General features: G+C 38.6%; 1 protein-coding gene and 1 long non-coding RNA gene across 11 annotated transcripts in view; one reads left to right on the top strand and one right to left on the bottom strand.

Annotated features, from left to right (window-relative positions):
• The window catches only part of septin5a (septin 5a), a 28,626-nt gene extending 12,768 nt beyond the window's left edge, over positions 1-15,858 (bottom strand). For 3 of the 9 annotated variants that reach the window (XM_078953238.1, XM_023958277.2, XM_078953236.1), the window contains exons 1-2: positions 15,717-15,858; positions 15,545-15,558 (exon numbers count right to left, since the gene is read on the bottom strand). In XM_078953238.1, the coding sequence (XP_078809364.1) occupies positions 15,545-15,558; positions 15,717-15,762 (60 nt within the window). In that variant the 5' untranslated portion in view covers positions 15,763-15,858. Of the gene's footprint in view, positions 1-7,054; positions 7,196-8,470; positions 8,555-15,544; positions 15,559-15,716 lie in introns of those variants that run through there. The other 6 variants (XM_078953239.1, XM_078953241.1, XM_078953240.1 and 3 more) reach the window with 3 other exon arrangements.
• On the top strand, positions 3,430-4,961 carry LOC144994617 (uncharacterized). Of its 2 annotated transcripts, XR_013658206.1 has the most exons (4): positions 3,430-3,570; positions 4,222-4,300; positions 4,427-4,521; positions 4,678-4,961. It is a non-coding gene; the product is annotated as an uncharacterized LOC144994617 (long non-coding RNA). The 2 variants fall into 2 exon arrangements; XR_013658205.1 differs by lacking the exon at positions 3,430-3,570 and having other exon boundaries at positions 4,150-4,300.
• Positions 15,859-17,628: the final 1,770 nt, after the last annotated feature.

Here is a 17,628-nt window from a genome sequence, read left to right as displayed (position 1 = left end):
GTCAGAACACATGCTACCAGTTTACTGCCACCTTCTGCTGCACAGAGAGCTGCACATCTGCAGAGGCAGCCTTCTGCTGACACAACACTTAAAGCAGACTAGACCCTGGAATCTTTTCACTGGACTTCTCTCAGTGTAAACTCTTTGCTTCCCTTGTGCCACTCATTTGCAAAGCATCTAAAGTATTTTACAGTAGAGATAATGAGTTCATGAGGTTGGGACATTATACTTTGCTGTGGGAAGGTCTGTGGAGGTTTTCCACATTTTTCCCTCCATGCATCTTCTAGGTTTTTCCAGCAGTAGGAAAAACTTCAGCCTGACAAATCACAACATTTTAGGCCCAGAAAGGGCTTTGTATTTCTGCATCATTGTCAAATGAGCTGAAAGTGAGAAAACAGGTTTCAAATTAAAGTGAAAGTGCAAAATAAACCTCGAAAGCATTGTTTCTGGGTACCATTTGCAAAAATTAATAACAATAAATTAATGGAAAGTTGTGAAATTAGCTAAAATTCATGCATTTTAATTCACATCTGAATTTAATCTGCAGGTCTAAAGCAGATTTTTCTTCACGTTTAATCCATTTTGAATAATTAATCTAATCTCTGGGTTAATCCCGGTTTATTGACATCCTGGCTTCTGCAGTGCTGCTGCTGTCTGCTAGTGGAAAAGCTGTTTTTACGCTTTATCAATCCATTATTATGATGTTTTGTAAATTCTTGAGACCTTTTGAATATTGAGCTGCGGTTCGCGCTGAAAGAAATGCAGGCGTGCGTGTTGTGTGGGCAGCAGTAATCTGGCTGCGGCTGAAACAGCAGGTCTAGACTGAAAATGATGCAAAGGAAACGGGCCACAATGCTCGTCTCCCCCGGACACTTTAGGAGCGTGTGTGTGTGTGTGTGTGTGCGTGGAGGTACCAGAGGAATTTCATGACAGAGGCTGCAACCAATTGATTCCAGATGTGACAGTGGCGGTGGTGTGTGTGCGTGTCTGTGTGTGGACACGATGGGTGTGTCTGACTAAACGCACAATGTGGGCAGCAGAATTGAAACGTTCTCTGAAAAAGAAGAAGTTTCTCTTCCCTCCAGCGGACGCTGTGTGGTGCTGGAGGACGAGTGGCTCGCCCAACACCACACGAGGGAGACAGAGCTCTGAAAACTTTAGGGTTTGAGATTTCAGAAGCCTGGACAAAACAAATATTTTTCAAGCTCAAACAAAGACACAAAGTCCCAGAGATGTGCGGTGTTGGGAGAAAAAGATGCAGGATGCATGACAAAGCGTGGAGACACTGGGTTAGAGATTAATGGGAGAGAGGAGGGAGGGTGTGTTTGAATAATAGAAGAGAAGAGCAGATGTCTTAAGATGGTTTTACAATAGCTCGCTGGCTAAACCCCCCACTGACACCTCCTCTCAGTGTCCAGCTGTCAACCTCTACCAATGACACGCCCTCGATGTGACACTCAACATTTTACATTTATTTAAAAGAATCTAGGAAGGACACATTTTCTTTCATTTTCTCATTTTCTTCAACTTTTCATTAAGTAACAAATGTGCAAGATAATAAATAAAGAGGAATTAACATTTTATGTCTCTGTTCTAAAACAGATTAAACCTTCTGAGAAACTTTCAGTTTTAAAGACTCACTCTGATGAAAGTTTTGTTTTTGTTGTTTTTAACATGTTCTTGTGGCATTTTATTAATGATGTAGGACATGTGTCAAAAAAATTAAGCTCATAATTTCGTTTCTTAATATTTCTTTGTTCAAATCTTTGAGAATCAGGAGCAGAGGAAAAAAGCAGTCTGAAAAAGAGCCAGTAAATACGCAGGGTGGGCCACAAGCTTCCTGCTCCGCTCCATTCTGATGCATCCAGTTGTAGACGGGTAGATCCCTGTACGTCTTTGTTTTCCTCGTCTGAGGTGGCTTCTGGCTCAAAACTGTACGGCTGGATTGCTCCAGTATTGCTCGCTATTTTTACTGCCCTGTTAAAGTTGGGTTGGGGGTGTGAGGTGCTGTAAGCTAGCAGGTAAGACTGTAAACAGAGAGCTCTCAACAACAGGGAGGGAAAGGGGGGGTTGATTTAGGCTAAAAAAACTAATCGTAATGAAAAAAAAACACTCAGAACGCTTTTAAAATAGATCAATAGATGATCGGAATGGGTCTTTACAGATTCCTTGATTTAGAGTCTGTCCTTTATATCCTCCGCCTTGTTCTAAAGGTCATAGGGTTAAAAGAGCTTAGTGCCAGCTGTTTTGAGGGGAAGGAAAGGCCCAACATTAAGGAGCTATCAATGTTGGAAAGTGAAAGTGTCGGTGACAGAAACCCGCTATTGCACGTCAACTCATTTTGGTCTAAAGTTACCCAAAATACTCAGCTGGTCTATTCACCACTTTTTAAATTTTTTTTATTGCTTACTGAAAATCACAGGCTGGTGTGAACATATATAAAAGGAGAAAATGGCTTTAAAACTAATTCAACGTATAATTAAAGAATATTTCTGCAGACATGAAAATGAAAGTTCATCTTGACTATAGATTCAAAGTACAATTTTTTTAACTCTAAAGCCTGAAGTGGATGCTTTTTTTCTCTGCAAATAACAAATCAATTCCGCTTTCTGAGCCCTGCTACTTTTAAATGATCTCATTGGATGTATACAATTAAAAATGTCTTGATAAAAATGCTCTTTTTTTCCTTCAAAGTGGATAAAACGGTTCTTGTTTCTCAGGCTGACTGCTTTTTTTTTTCTTCCCGCAGAAACAGCATCGATCAGTCGGTCAGTCAGCAGCAGGCAGCTCTCAGATTCTTCCTCTCGCTCATTCAAAGTTGTCCTTTTAGGAAGCAACCCTCTTAGTGTCACAGCACTCGAGTTCAGTGCCAGAAGGAGCACAAGAGCAGTCTGTCTCTAAAAGCATCACGCCCCACTGATAATGTTCAAACAGTCCAAGAAAACTACGCAGACAAACAGCTTTGATTTGAAAAAGAATAAAACGAAAATCTTGCAAAAAACAGTTTTGGAGCTGAGAAGAAACATACCAAAACAAAAAAGCTGTTGTTTACCCTGCACAGCTTTAAATTCAATTGAATTCAACTTTATTTATCTCACAGGGAGAAATTCACTCATCATAGCAGCTCAAAGAAAAAAGACAAGTGAATGTACATTTACAGCTCACTAGATATTAGCTCAAATTACCAATTAAGTAATTAGGAGCAGAAATAATTGTACATGTGACATCACCCATGGAAAATGCTTTCCTTCCGGCTCCAGCAAAATGAAATCAATTCAGTCGCCATTTTTCTGCGATACAGGCAGAAAAATGCTGGAGCCAGAAGACAGTAATAGACCTTTTTCGCAAAAACCGGAAGTACGTCATCAACGTGTAAACCTAGTTCCGGTTTGTGCTTCGCTGGCGGAGGAATGGCAGAGCCTAGAGTGTTTTCGAAGAGCCTGAGTTGTGTTCCGAAGTTCACCAGCACCGATGTGATGAAGAGTGTGAAGATGCAATCGTCCACTAAAGGAAACAAATTGGACATGGGATATAAATTCGTCCACGAAGAGTTTATCCACCATTACCAAGGTAAGCTTCAGCTAGCTTTAGCCATAGCCGCATCACCGGTAACTCTGTGTGTTTACGTCAACTGTAAATCCTGGTGTTATTAATTTGTAATATAAGGCATCGCAGTGAATATGTTGTGTGTATGTTTAAGTGAAAAGGCATGAGATTAACATAACACCCAAAAATTTGGTGAAGCTGTAAATAAGAAATGTTAAGTTGCCCGTATGCGTGTTCATTTTGCTGCGGTTGCGGCACTTTCTTCACTTACTAGTATTATTTTTCTGAAAGTATGGTGAGCAGAAGTCCTCTTTTCCTGGACATGTCCTCTCTTTTGATACTTATATAATAAAATAACATTGAACATAGATGAAATGTAATTATATTTGCTTCATGTATGCAGCTCTGAACACCAATTACTCTCGATGAAATATCTCACAAACTCACTTCACTCCTCTTTTTTACAAACTCAAATCTGGTCACCCTATTGACAGTTATAGTTTCATGTCATTCTGAACATTGATGTAGTAACATAAGTATGTCCTAATTTTAACCTATATAATTTATTGTGTCTAGATATCACTGGACGCAGAAAGTGCCAACCTGAAAGCTTTCGTCTGCAGTTGTGTGGCTGCTAAAAGATTTTGCAATCACATAGTTGCCATCCTGTTCCAGACCGCACATTATTCACAGCTGGGTCTGCAGGCTGCTCCACCCCCCTGGCCTGCACGAGTGGCTTGCAAAGATGGCACAGGTGGGTTTGTGATCATATTGTCATTTTTTAAGAACGTATGTGTATCCATAACAACTCTAAATTATTATAAAAACACCCCAAGTAGTTACTACAGACTTTAATTGCTTTCTGCCTTTTACTTATAAGGGAATCCATCCTGAACCGGTTAGTGAGCTGATGGTGCAAAAACCCAAAACAGTTGGCAGGGACGGTCAGAGGTCCACACTGTACAAGGCATACAGGTGATTAACTTTTTGTTGCTTTGTGAGCAAGTTAAGTTTTTTTTTTTTTAATCTTATGACTAACCAAATTATGGTTACAGCAGATATAATGAATTAAATTGAAATGTAGTTATGCACTTATGTCTAACTTTTGTGTGTTGTGTTTCTCTTGTGTAGGACCACAGCCAGATCCATATGATGGCATCTGGAAGCAGATTATGCCAGGTGCAGCCCCAACCTCTCATGGTTGTGTTGGATGGGTTTCTGAGATGGAATGAAAGAGAACTTGGATATATATTGTGGCAAATGCATGAATGCATACCTTAAATTACACTTATCTTGTCTTTAACAATCAGTTCAGCCTTCTGTCTTACTGTTGATCTGTAATGTTATTTTTTATTGTAAATGTTTGATGTTATTTGCATACCAAAAAATTAAACGAGGCACAATTTTGACCAAAATTGTTTTATTTGTTCATCTAATTTTTTTGTGTAGTCAGTCACATTTCAACAGAAAAATATTACGAATATAACAATTATATTTAATTAGATTTTAAGAATATGTGGAAACACTAAATTTTTCCATACTATTTGCACATTATACATTATTTACATACCAAACATTAATTCACTCTTCAAAACAAAAAAGTCCATGATAATTTGCCAAAACACGGCGGTTAAGCCAGATCTGATTCACACTGCCCATCAGTGTGAGCGGCACAGAGAGTTCCTGATGTGAAAGGACTTTATCCTCATCACTCCACCATAATTCTGAGGCGGGTGATGGCTGCGGTTTGTTCTGTTTCCTCCTTGCTGAATTGAGCTGAAAGCTTAAAAGGTGGAATGATGATCTTAGATCCAATGTCAGTTAGGAGGTCTTGAACGAGGAACTTTTGTCCGCCATGACATCGTCTCCTGGCTCCAGCAAAGGAACTTGGCTTCTAAGTCATGGATGTAATCCAAAGCCTCATCCAGAGCACCTGTGAAGATAAAGAAATTAAAAATCAGTCTTAATATATTAATGCTACCTTTCAACACAACACAGTAATCATGTTTTGAAAAGTATGTTAAGTATTTAATTACAAATACATTTCATTTATTTTTGTTAAGGAAATTACAAAATGACAAAATGCTCAAAAGTGATTAAATACATGTAATTAAAATAGGTGAGAGCATGAACATCTTTTATTATAAATATTAATTTGTTCAGGTAGAAATGCATGTATCCAATAACGGTACACATAGTTGACTAACGTTAACCAAACACATTATGAACAACCTTACCTGCAGGTGGGTGTGTCACGTAGTCGTGATCCATCTTTACTGTCTTAGCTTAGCCACCATGTCGCTAGTATCTTCACAGCTTAGCTGCATAGCCTGACGTTTGAGGTTCTGTCATATTCTGACTCCCTTCTCAAAGGATCAGTAAAGTTGTTCCAAGGGAAAATACTCGGGGCAACACCACTCTTCAGGCGACGAACGACGCAGCCGCACCACAATCCCGGAGCGAAGTTAGTAAGTGCCGGCAGCAGAGGGTGCTACCTGTGTTTACATTAAAACTATGCCCTTCATCTCTTCGGATCGCCTATATCCATTTGGGTTTCAGGTTTGGATCCACAGGAAAATAATGAAATGAAAGGTAAGGCTGTTTTTGGTTGGAAGACGAACAGCCTGGAACGCAACAGAGACTGCAACTCTTCGACTCTGCCATTCTTCATATCTGCTGCTACGCTAACAGGAAGTTGTTTTACACGTCATTGACGTATTTCCGGTCGAAAAATGCGGAAGTGTGAAAAAGGTCTATTGGCCTAAGTCGGTCTGAGTCAACGTTTCTATGGCAACAACTGTCACAGATCAGGAGTGAGCATGTTGGAAGTCCATACACCTTCCACTGAAAGCGAGTTCTGTCAAATCAAAAGTTTACTGTGCGGGCCAGCAGGCACCACATGCTTTTACTGAGGCATCTGATTGGCCAGTTCATAGCTTGAATAACAAACAATAAAGAAAAAAATATCATGAAAAAAATTAGGATTGGCAAGAAAAAGTTATGAAAAAGATTTCTGGGCAAGAATGGTTATTCTGACCAAAACAATGACTGAGTAATATTTAAAATCTTAATTTTGTTCATCATTTTGTTATTTCATTTCCTTGTTTTTGTAAAAAGATATTGTTAAACTTTGTTACATTGTGATATGTTTGGATTTAAGATAATAAATGTATTTATGCGCAATTTGTTTATTGTATTTTGAAATATGTCAAAAAGAAATCAAAATTAAATAAAAAGGTCTCCGCATGTGCAGAACCGCACTAGGCCAGCCACCCAGCTGTTTGTCCAACAGGGGAAAAAAAGGCCAGTTTTAGCATTTTTCAAATAAAATAATTTGAATTTGATGTTTTTTTTAACTTAATATGAACAGTCAACACAAATAACAAATGGAAATGTAAAACAGAATTAAAGAGCAAGAAAGCAGCGTTTATTTTTAATTACCAGGCAATCTAACATGAATGAACTTTTTATAGAACTACTTCAAATACCTCTCCAGTCAAAAACTCACCTGAAACTGTAAAGACATGCTGTCGGATGAAGATTGAACTCGTCAGTTGCTGTTGAGGTCTGACTGAATGGTACTGTTTGCCGACTAATTTGAACAACCGCAAGTAAGGAGTTCTAGAGTTTTCACCACATGCATGAAGGTGAAACTGTGGCAAATGATGCATTTGGTGACAACTGAAAGTACACACTTTAGCAACGTATAATAATTTTTTTTTAAAGACATAGACTAAAGAATCAGACAGAGAGAACGGCTGGCTAATTTTTCATAGCATGCATATCCGTAAAAATGAAAAAAAAGTTATGAGGACTAACAATCAGAAAGTATTGTGGTTTGTCTTTGAAGTATAGACCGTATATGAGAACTGGACTGAGTGACCCCGCCCCCAGGCGTTCCCAGAAGTACCCGCTGGTTCCAAAAAGCCAAAATCCCATAGATTTCTCAAGAGAAACAAACAGCTATTACTCTGTCGTTATATTTATCAGAATACCTTTTCTTGCTCTAATACCTTTTTGGCATGTTCTTGCTAATCCAAATTCTTTTCACAATATATTTTTTGTAGTGCAAGTTATTCAAGTTATAAACTGGCCAATCAGATGCCCCAAAGTGGACCCCCTGGCCCCCACGTTTTAACAGTATAAAATGACAGATTTTAGCTGAATCTGAATTCATTCCCTACCGTTCTGGTTCCTCCCTATAGCTCCAAATGTAGGGGTTAGGAAATGGCTCTTTTAAGGGGTAGCCGTGGCGACCTACGGCTGGGTATCCCTCTGCCGGTGGCGTGATCTGCGCCACGCTTGTGTCATGGAGGAGAAATTCTTCACGTGGCTGTGCTCTGATGCACAAACGTTTACATTTGGATGTAATTACAGACTTTTGGCTTTTGCGTGACTTTTCAAAGTGATCAAACTGATGTAATGTATTTCCCGAGCGCTGGTAGCTACACGCTAACATAGATGGCTGGCGACTATTCGTGACTTCATCGATCGCTAGTAAGATCCGAATTTAAAGACACTATTTTTTCATATGTCTCCGCTTGAAGGGCTAAATGTAGGGGTAGGGAAAAGCTGTAGAGGTAAGGAATGAAATTCGGATTCGGCCTTTGTGTGACCCACTTTGAATTGGCACTGATTTGACTCCCAGCAAGCACCTTTCTAAGTGGTTGGAGTGGTCACCATTTGACCGACTCGGACCAGTCACTCTTTACTGATGTCGTCTGGCTCCAACATGGCGGCGTCCGTGCTAAAAGATAATGGCAACTGAATTGATTTAATTTTGTTGGAGCTGGAAGTGAGCCATTTTCTATGGATGACCTCAAACTCACTTCGTCCAGGTCTCTTATACAGTCAATGGTTTGAGGTCATGCAGCATCTGTAAAAATACTGTTTGGCCAACCAGACAGCGAGCAACACATCTGACCTTTTCCTAAAACTCCTCCTTGTCTTCTGCCAACCATCTTACCCAGGAAGCCTTGAAGGATTCCTCGGAGCTGTTGCTCTGATGCTGGGTCGGGAAAGAGGACAGACGGAATTAGACGAGAAGGAAAAATCAACAAAACCACTCCCCTCTCCTTTTTTTTGGCTCGGCGAAAACGCAAATGCCTGCTGTCATGTGACTCTTTAACATGCTAATCTGGCAGCATGTAATTGCAGAGGCACCAATGAAAATGCTGCACTAAAGGGCAATTGTTGACCTATTTATAGCATCTGCTATTTATAGGGATGTTTGTGGAAGCTTGGCCGTGGGATCCAAACAAACTGACAAATATATATATATTTTTTTGTATATATTTTTTATATATACATATGAGAAAAAAGTTATCTTGAAATGTTTTTGGGCTCAGGACATAAATACATTTGTGCTGTTTTTGAGGATTACTACCTCATAATCCTGTGGGAATTTAGCAAGTCTTCCGCTCCAGTCTAATCTTTTCTATTTTGCTGTTTCATCACATCTCAAAGCAAAGTTGGACTTTGTGTAAATATGACAGGATGTTTTGGAAATTTGGAGACCCAAAACACTAAAATCCAAGAAAAAAACAGAAAACAAAAACTGTTTCTGTGAAAAACATTTTATTTTTTATTTAAAAAGGATATTTAATAAAGCCGCAAAAAAGAAATTAATGAAAAAAATAGAGGCTTCACTGCTTGAACTATTGATCCTTATTTGTTTGATTTATTTATGCATAAACTAAAACATTTATGTACAACAAGGAAAATCTAACATAAAATTAAACGATGCAATGGTGCGTGACAGAAACCTGTCTGGGTTCTTTTTACATGGTCACACCCTAAAAAAAAAAAAAGCATTTTAAATAGAAAATAAAAGGAAGAAATTTAAAACACAAAGGTAAACAAATTAAATGGAAACAATTATCCTAGCTTAGTAAAAGCCGTTTCTATTTTATTACACTTATTTTTGCACACATGACTTTACATTTTTCAATAACAATAATAATAATAATAATTTGATTTTACTTAATGCTTTTAAGCTAGTCAAATAATTAAAATAATTTAACAGCTTTGTGCCACAATACCGGAAAGAAATTTGATTTAGTAAATTAAAGGAGGATAAAATATCTGACATTTTTTGGGAGCTATATGTTATTTAAAGAGAATGTTTATTGACAAATAAATCCAAGCATTTTAAAGCAGATTTCTCTGAGACTCTGGTTGACTGGTTCCACTTAGTGAAACCTGGTGTGAGAATGAAGGGAGACCCAGGATGTGAGCCGTTTCAGATATGTGAAACTAAACACACACAACCGGATTGTTGTCATTATCTGCATGTTTGGAGCATGGAAAAAAAAAACACACTTAGGTGGCCAAAAAACACAATAGACAAACTAACCAAACACCTGAGACATATGTCACAATAGAGAGGACTCCAGCATTGATGTAAATGGACTAATCTATGCTGGAATTCTAAACAAGTTACCTTCAGATTATTTGGGCTTTTGTCCCAAATCAAAATAAAGAAAAACAGACCAAAAAACATTGTCAGCATTTTGGAAGTTATATAAACAACCCCAAAGCTGCTTAAAGATGCTTGCTGTTACCGTGGGAACAAAATCTCGGAGGCACCAAAACAAGTTTTTCACCTCTCCAGGAAATTGCAGGCTAAGGTGTGTTAGCCGAACAAAACAAAACAAAAAATCAGAGGAAAATCCACTATTTCAGTCACAATTTTACCCACAAATATGGAAAATTAGTTCAGCAAATTGAAACTATTTTTACAAAGCTGTTTTACCGACACTCAGGTTTAAGGCTACTTCAGTGAACTGCATGGGAATCATGTGTTTGAACCATTAAGTCAGGTGGTTTTATGAACAGAAATATTTTCCACGTGCCAAAAATCAGATCAAAAAGATTGCTTACACATTAAAACTTGATCGCAGAGGAGCAGCCCCTCAGGAGCTCCATCGGGGGGGCTCAAAATCTCAGTTTTTGTTTTCTACCCAACCCCCCGGGATGTCCCCGCTCTGCAGATGGTCCTCTTTCGGTCCCATCTGCAGCAGGAAGTGTGTGATAGGAACTGCAAAGCATTGGTGTCCTTTTTCAAACAAAACATAACAAAATTAAGTTTCTATGAAACAAAGTAGATGTCCATCGTTATGATCCCAACCCCCTTTCATTTCTGTTTAGTTCCTGTTGTTACAATCAATAATTAATGTGATTAAAGTCTAAAAGGCAAACTTTCTGAAAGACCTAATGAGTATTTTAAATATTTTAATTGGGAATTATGCTTTTACTCTTCTTTGGGTTTAAAGACCCACAACTATGAAAATTGGTGTAATTAACATGTTCTTGTGGCATTTTTCTCATGATGACGGACATATATGAAGAAAATGAAGCTCAAAATTGCATCTCGGTGTTTTTGTTGTGACAAAAAACAATTGCTGCATGTTGAGAAATGATGTGAAGGTGTTTGGTGTATGAAGTTTAATAAATCCGAAACAAAACAAACATATTTTTTTCTGATTCTAATCCAGCTTTTTACTGATAAACTGTGTCAATAAAATTGTTGTTTTCTCCATAAAGTGCCACAACATCTCTGATAAAAATGAGTTCAAAATGACTGACATAAAGATTAATAATGTACGTCATAATTATTATGAATCTGTCACTACAGTTGCTTGTTTTATTAAGTCAAATTCACACATAAAACTTGACAACATGCATAAAAACATGAAAAATATGACGATGAAAAGTCAAAGGGAGCCAGGAGATAATGTAAATTATTTTCCTCACAACACACAGACCAGCAGATGATTCCATCCATCCATCCATCCATCCATCTTCAGAACCCACTGAATCCCTTTTGGGTCATGGGGGTGCTGGAGCAAACCCAGCTGCTGTGACCTTGGTGACCTTGAACAGGTCAGCAGTCTGTAGCAGGGCCACACACTTACATGCCCACCAAGGGGTCATTTAGAGTCCAGAGAAAACCCTTGCAAGCACACTCAAGCTCCACACAAAAAGGTCCCAGTCGGGATTTAAAACAGGCCCCTCTCGCTGTGAGGCAAAGGCGCTAACCACTACACCACCTGCAGATTATTCCTACTTTTGGACAAATTACGGATTTCTCTGAATTATTTCTGATTGATCCCTGATATTTTAATATAAAATGCACCTGGATGTCCAGACACAGGAGGGAAATTGAAAAATGGTCAGAAAGAAAAAAAACCAAAGCTCAGTTTGGTCGACAGAAATCGAGTTAAGATTGTGTCTCAAAGTGTTTAGTAAACTGTGAGGGGAAGAAACGACCTACAACCGGGGCCTTAACAAAATTCTGCTCCAAAACCTTTTTTTTTTCTCCGCTCACTTCAATGTTTTCAATTCAGTAAGCTCAAAGCTGATATTTTCTGGTAACATTTACACAGTTAAACTAGAACATTTTAGAATTTCATTCAGAAAAATTCTCTTATCAAGGTAACTTTTCGATAGAAAAATTAAGATAACATGTCTAAATGAGTAGAAAAAAAACCATTTTTGGTAAGATAGTCTTTCTTACCCAATAGGCAGATTGGTATTTAGGCATTTAGACTTTGTTTTTATTTAAAATTTTAACGGGACGATCAGCATTTATATATTGCTGAATCTTGACTGTAGCGGTGGTGCGGCGCCTTGTCACGCCGCACCACGTAAAAACCAGTCCACTTTTGTGAAAAAAAGCTATCCAAATCGGAAAAAAAAAGAATTAAGGACTGAAAACTGTTTAATATTTATTTCTTTTGTAAGTGACCATGGTATAAGCGGGTTAATGGCCTTCGAAGTGTGCAGCATCACTTTTTTAACGCACTACGCGGAAGCAACGGAGAACAGTTAAGGCTTCCACAGCGTGCGTTAAAAAGTGATAATCCACACTTTGTCGGCCATTAACCCTTACATAAATGCTAACATTCATTGTCATTATTAAAAAATAAAATAAATAAATAAATAAATAAAGGTTCTTGTTTTAAGAATAAGTGTCGGTTTTAGATTCTATGAGGTTCTGTTAAGATGGACCAACTTGTACTAGATTCTCTTTTTGTTCTGAAATAAGACATTTCCACTTATAACATTTGTTTTTTTGTCACTGCAATAAAAAAAAACCATTTGCATAGAACTGGCAAAAAAAATACTTATTAGGCTGTAAAGCATTCAATTTGAAATAATTCTCTCTAACATTTAACTTTTTAAAGCTTATTTTTCCCTTTTTGAATGCTAGATTTTGACATTTTGTAATATTTCTTGTTAAATAAGGACTTGCTGCATGGACAGTTTTTTTTACTACTTTTAGTGACTTTCTTCTATAGATTAGTGTGCTTTTCCTCTTTCTGTAGGAAGTTTAAGTGATGATGTGGGCAGGAGAGGTCTGGATCAGCTGAGGTTTATGGAGCAGAATTGAAGGAAGACAAGTTGGTGAACACGTGACCAGGTGATGCTATTAATGTGTGACTGGAATGAAATATAAGATTCAAATTTAATGCAAAGGTTTGCTGCAACACTCGTCTAAACCTTGTAATTATTTATGCGTATTACTTAATATGTGTACTTGCTCAGGATAATAAACAGTTTTTTTTGTCTATCTAATGGTGCCTACATTATTTTCAAAGCCTGATTCCCCTTTATTTCTAGCAGAGCAGCATCTGCTGCTTTAACTGATGACTTTTTTTCTTCCTCCTTTAACAGAAAATGTTCAGCTAATCCTCCCACACATGGAGTAGTCATCACGCTGGATTGTGGGCAGGTCAAGCCAAGCTGCCTCTTCTTGATGCTACACAAGTGCTGAAAATAGATTTTTTAAAAAGGCGAAGAATGATTAAGGAAATGATGGGAAGGATTTGGGTGTAGTCAAGGGAGGAGTGAAAAGAGGAGAAATAAAAGTGTGATTATGATTTCATAAAGTCTGTTTTCTAGATTGTCGTCAATCTTCATCCTGAATTTTGCAGATTAAGTGTTTTTGAGAGACAACAGCAGAGCTCAAAAGGTTAAAACGCCATCAGCGAAATCCACAGGATTCTGTTCTTCAAGAAAACTGGACTCAAAAGGTTGATCCAAAAGGTTTCCCTAATTTATCATGTTTATTCTATATTTCACGGCTACATCCGAATTCCACCTAAATCACCGCGCTCACTACTTTATTTATGGCGTCATTGATTTCTTGAAGTGAAACTCTAATTGACCTGAGTGTTTTACGACGACCGTTTATGAATCCACGGAGTTCTGAAGATGAAAAAGTTCATGGTTTATTAAAAAAAACATTTAAATCCAATTTTTCACCAAAATTGTTCAAACGCAATGCATTGTGGTCTATATTCACCAATCTAGTGAGCATCGATCCATACTGGTTTTTCTCAGAGACTTCTGGGAAATTTCTAGGGGCACTCGATGTTGGAATTGTAGATTCAGACAGCACTACAAAATGGCGAACGCACTATAAAGTGCACTATGCGGTGAGTAGTGAAGGGATTCGGACACAGCCTACATGAATAACTTTTTTTTTTTCATTTCTTAAGCCTTGAATGCAACACAAATAAAAATGTGCACTCAGATGTTTGATGCCACAAGATCATTTTACCACTTTATCCTAAATCACCAGCTAAATGGCCTTGTGGTAGAGTGTCCACTTTGTGACTGGAAGGTTGTGAGTTCAAATCCAGGCCGAGTCATACAAAAGACTCTAAAAATGGGATCACTGCTTGAAACTCAGCATGAAGGGGTTGGGTTGGTTCCCTGTGTCTGCAGCTCACTGCTCCCCATCTCTGACTTAACGTCAAACTCTTAGCAGCTATAGAAATAAGCTTATAACAATATATGATCATTTAAAGCTTAATATTGGCTAAATTAAACCTTAGATATACAGAAAAAAACTGATTTCACATGTGTCATTAATAAAATTTAACAAAATGAAGAAGCAACGTTTATCTTTGCGTTTGAAAATGTTTTGCTCGATAAAATTTAAAGAAGAGTCATTGTGACTGGCTTGCAGACTAAAACTGAATCCCTTGTGATCATTTTTATTTCAATAATGTAATTTCTTCCGTTCCCTGTAGAATTGCCAGAGCTTCTGCTTTTCACTCACACTTATCTGTGCTCAGTCCTATTTTTGTGTGTGAAATGGAACATTAAATCACTCATTTCACCTAAAACTGTTATGTTGAGACACAAACTCTTTAGTTTATGGCCCTGAAAAGGAGATTTATAACAAAAATCAAATAAAATATCAGACAAACCTAAATATTCACGCATTTAGAGGGTCACTCATTTGAAAGGAACAAAAAATCCACAAAGATCAGTTCTGCACATCCTCGGATGCTGCAGTATTTTGGCAATAATCATAAATTTATGATTGGGACTTTGGGAGGAAGCAAGAAAGCGTATTTTATACATTTATTTATAAACTTTGCAACTTCACAAATTATTTTGCCATGTGGATTTAAATCCCTCAAATAATGTATTAGCTTGATGTCTATTATCAGACTCAGAATCTGAACGGCACACACCCCTCCCTCATTCCCTGTCATCAACACACCACGAAGAGGAGGAGGAGGAAGAGGAGGATGGGTTACCAGAGACCTGACCTCCCCTGCAGGCATGTGTGGCTGCAAGGGTTTTCAAGTGAACAATGGTCAGGAGGGTAGTCACCTAAAACAGCAGCAGCAGCTGGCCCCATTAATGAATTGTTTTGACGTAAAGTGCACATTTAGGTCAATCCTTCATCTGAATCTGACTGATGACTCTGCAGGCAGTAAAGATGGAGAGGACGGAGGATGCTGCTATACTGCTTGATCCCCCATGGCCTCGACCTGCTCCACATAAGCGTTTATATATGAAAGGCACCTCCTCTGTGTGCACCTTCCTAAGAGAGTATGGAAGCCGAGAAAGGCCTGTTTGAAATGTATCTGACACTGTAACAACTGCCCCAAATGATTATTTCTATGATTTTCTGGCCTTGCAGTTCAGTGTGAACCCAGACCTACGTTTAGAAGCAGTAGTGATGCTATCTTACCTCGGTGCTGTCCTCTGTTGGTCATCCCAGAATGAATGAGGAGGAGACGCAGGTGCAGGGATGATGAGCAGCGACGCCCAGAAAAGACAGCAAAGATGAGACCGTTTACTGCTGGAAACCCCCCCCTCCCGCCCCCGGAAGGTCACAAATCGATCCCCGGAAACTCGCTCACCTGTTTTGACCGGGATCCGGCTTTTGTACCTGATGTTAGCCGTCATGTTCGACCGCGATCCGCCCTCGATTTCAGCGAAGCGACGGCGCAAGCTCGCCTCTCCTTCAGAGCCCGGACCGACGGAGGCAGGGAGGGAGGGAGGAGGCGGGGCCCAGCTGACACATCCAAGCCACGCCCACTGATCCCCTTCAGCCAATCACGACGGAGACTTCTACAAGCAGGATTCCTGCAGGATGAGAGCTACCTCACCCACTTCTGAGGAGCGAACGATTGATCATCCAACCTCCTTAAATGCGCACGTGTCACCTTTTCTACTTAACTAACTCATGCTAAAGGTATGTTTTAGATGACAATGTGCAAAATGTTATGATCAAGGTTAACCCACATTTGAATTTTAAATATTTAAATGTAAATTCAAGATTAATTTTATTTTAGAATTGGCATTATTTTTTTAATTGGCTTTAAAGCATTTCATGGTTTTATGGTTTATCATTTGTACATTTTACTAAAAGTGTAACGATTAATTGACTTAATCATTGAATGGATTTCTATTGGAAAATACTGTTTAGATTGAGGCACGGTTATTTTACTTAAAAAGTTCCATCACAGCAGACAACACACGTGTGATGACAGCAAAACATGACCAGTCCATCATTCCAGACCATTAAGTGGAAATATTTTGAAATTAGCATAGAAATGTGACCATACAGTGTGCTAGAATGTTCTAATCATGTTCCCTTTGGATTATTTTGATGTGGAAAAACCACAGTGGGGTGAACATTACAAACTGAAATGTAAATGGATTTGACATTAATTTTTGTTTACACGCATGTTTTATTTACACTTGACTACCTTGCAAGAAATAGAAGGAATGTGGAAACAGTGGCGGTTCTACCCTGAATTACTCCCCGGGCGAGGCCTCCTCTAGCGCCCCCCCCCCCCCCCCCCCCCCCCCCATAGAGTCACTTTGTCCATTTATTGTAACTGAAAATACAGTTAGGAAATATTTAATAAACACAAACAATCTGAAATAAATATTATAAACTACAAATCACACTAATAATACACTAGAATAAATGTAACTGCAGCACTAAGAAGAGAAAACACTAACTAAAACCTAACCTTTGTGGCCTTCCTGATGGAAGCTTGTCAATAACGTCATCATATGAAATCTGCTCCCCCCCTGAATGATTGATACTAACAACAGCAGGTTAGTGAGTTGCTCCTGAGACATTGGTGATCTCAGGTATGACTTGATCAACTGGAGTTTTGAAAAGCTAACAGCAGCAGCAGCAGCAGCAGCAGCAGCAGCAGCAGCAGCAGCAGCAGCAGCAGCAGCAGCAGCAGCAGCAGCAGCAGCAGCAGCAGCAGCAGCAGCAGCAGCAGCAGCAGCAGCAGCAGCAGCAGCAGCAGCAGCAGCAGCAGCAGCAGCATGCTACCATCACAGCTTATTTAACATTATGAACTAATATACAACAATAAAACACAACAAAAACTTTGTGTTACAGCAGAGCAGACAGACACACGAATCATAACTAATGTTACAAGTTAAGGCAGAGCAAACATTTAAGAATAAATATCTTAAAAATGACGTTATTTGCAATATTTGGGCCTACTTCAGTTTTGGTCATGATAGACCAAACAAGAGATTTTTCCTCTGCAACGTTGTTGTTGTTGTAGGGCAGGTAGCATTCGAATTTAGAAAACGTGCATCTAGCTATGTGATATTACCCTTTTCTTTGTCTCTTTTCTCCTCTTCTTCTCTTTTCTTTCTAAATTGGGCACCAGCTTTGACCTTTTTTCTCCATATTTCAGATGTTTTTGCATTTAGCATAAATGTCCTGACATAGGTATCAAGTCTGTCGACTAAACCAACTGTCATCTAAGTGAAGAATTTTTTTTTGTTTTCCCA

The sequence above is a fragment of the Oryzias latipes genome, chromosome 9 (genome assembly GCF_053564925.1).
Source record: "Oryzias latipes strain Hd-rR chromosome 9, Olatipes_Hd-rR_3.1".
NCBI lineage: Eukaryota > Metazoa > Chordata > Actinopteri > Beloniformes > Adrianichthyidae > Oryzias > Oryzias latipes.
This window is presented reverse-complemented; position numbering and strand designations above follow the sequence as displayed.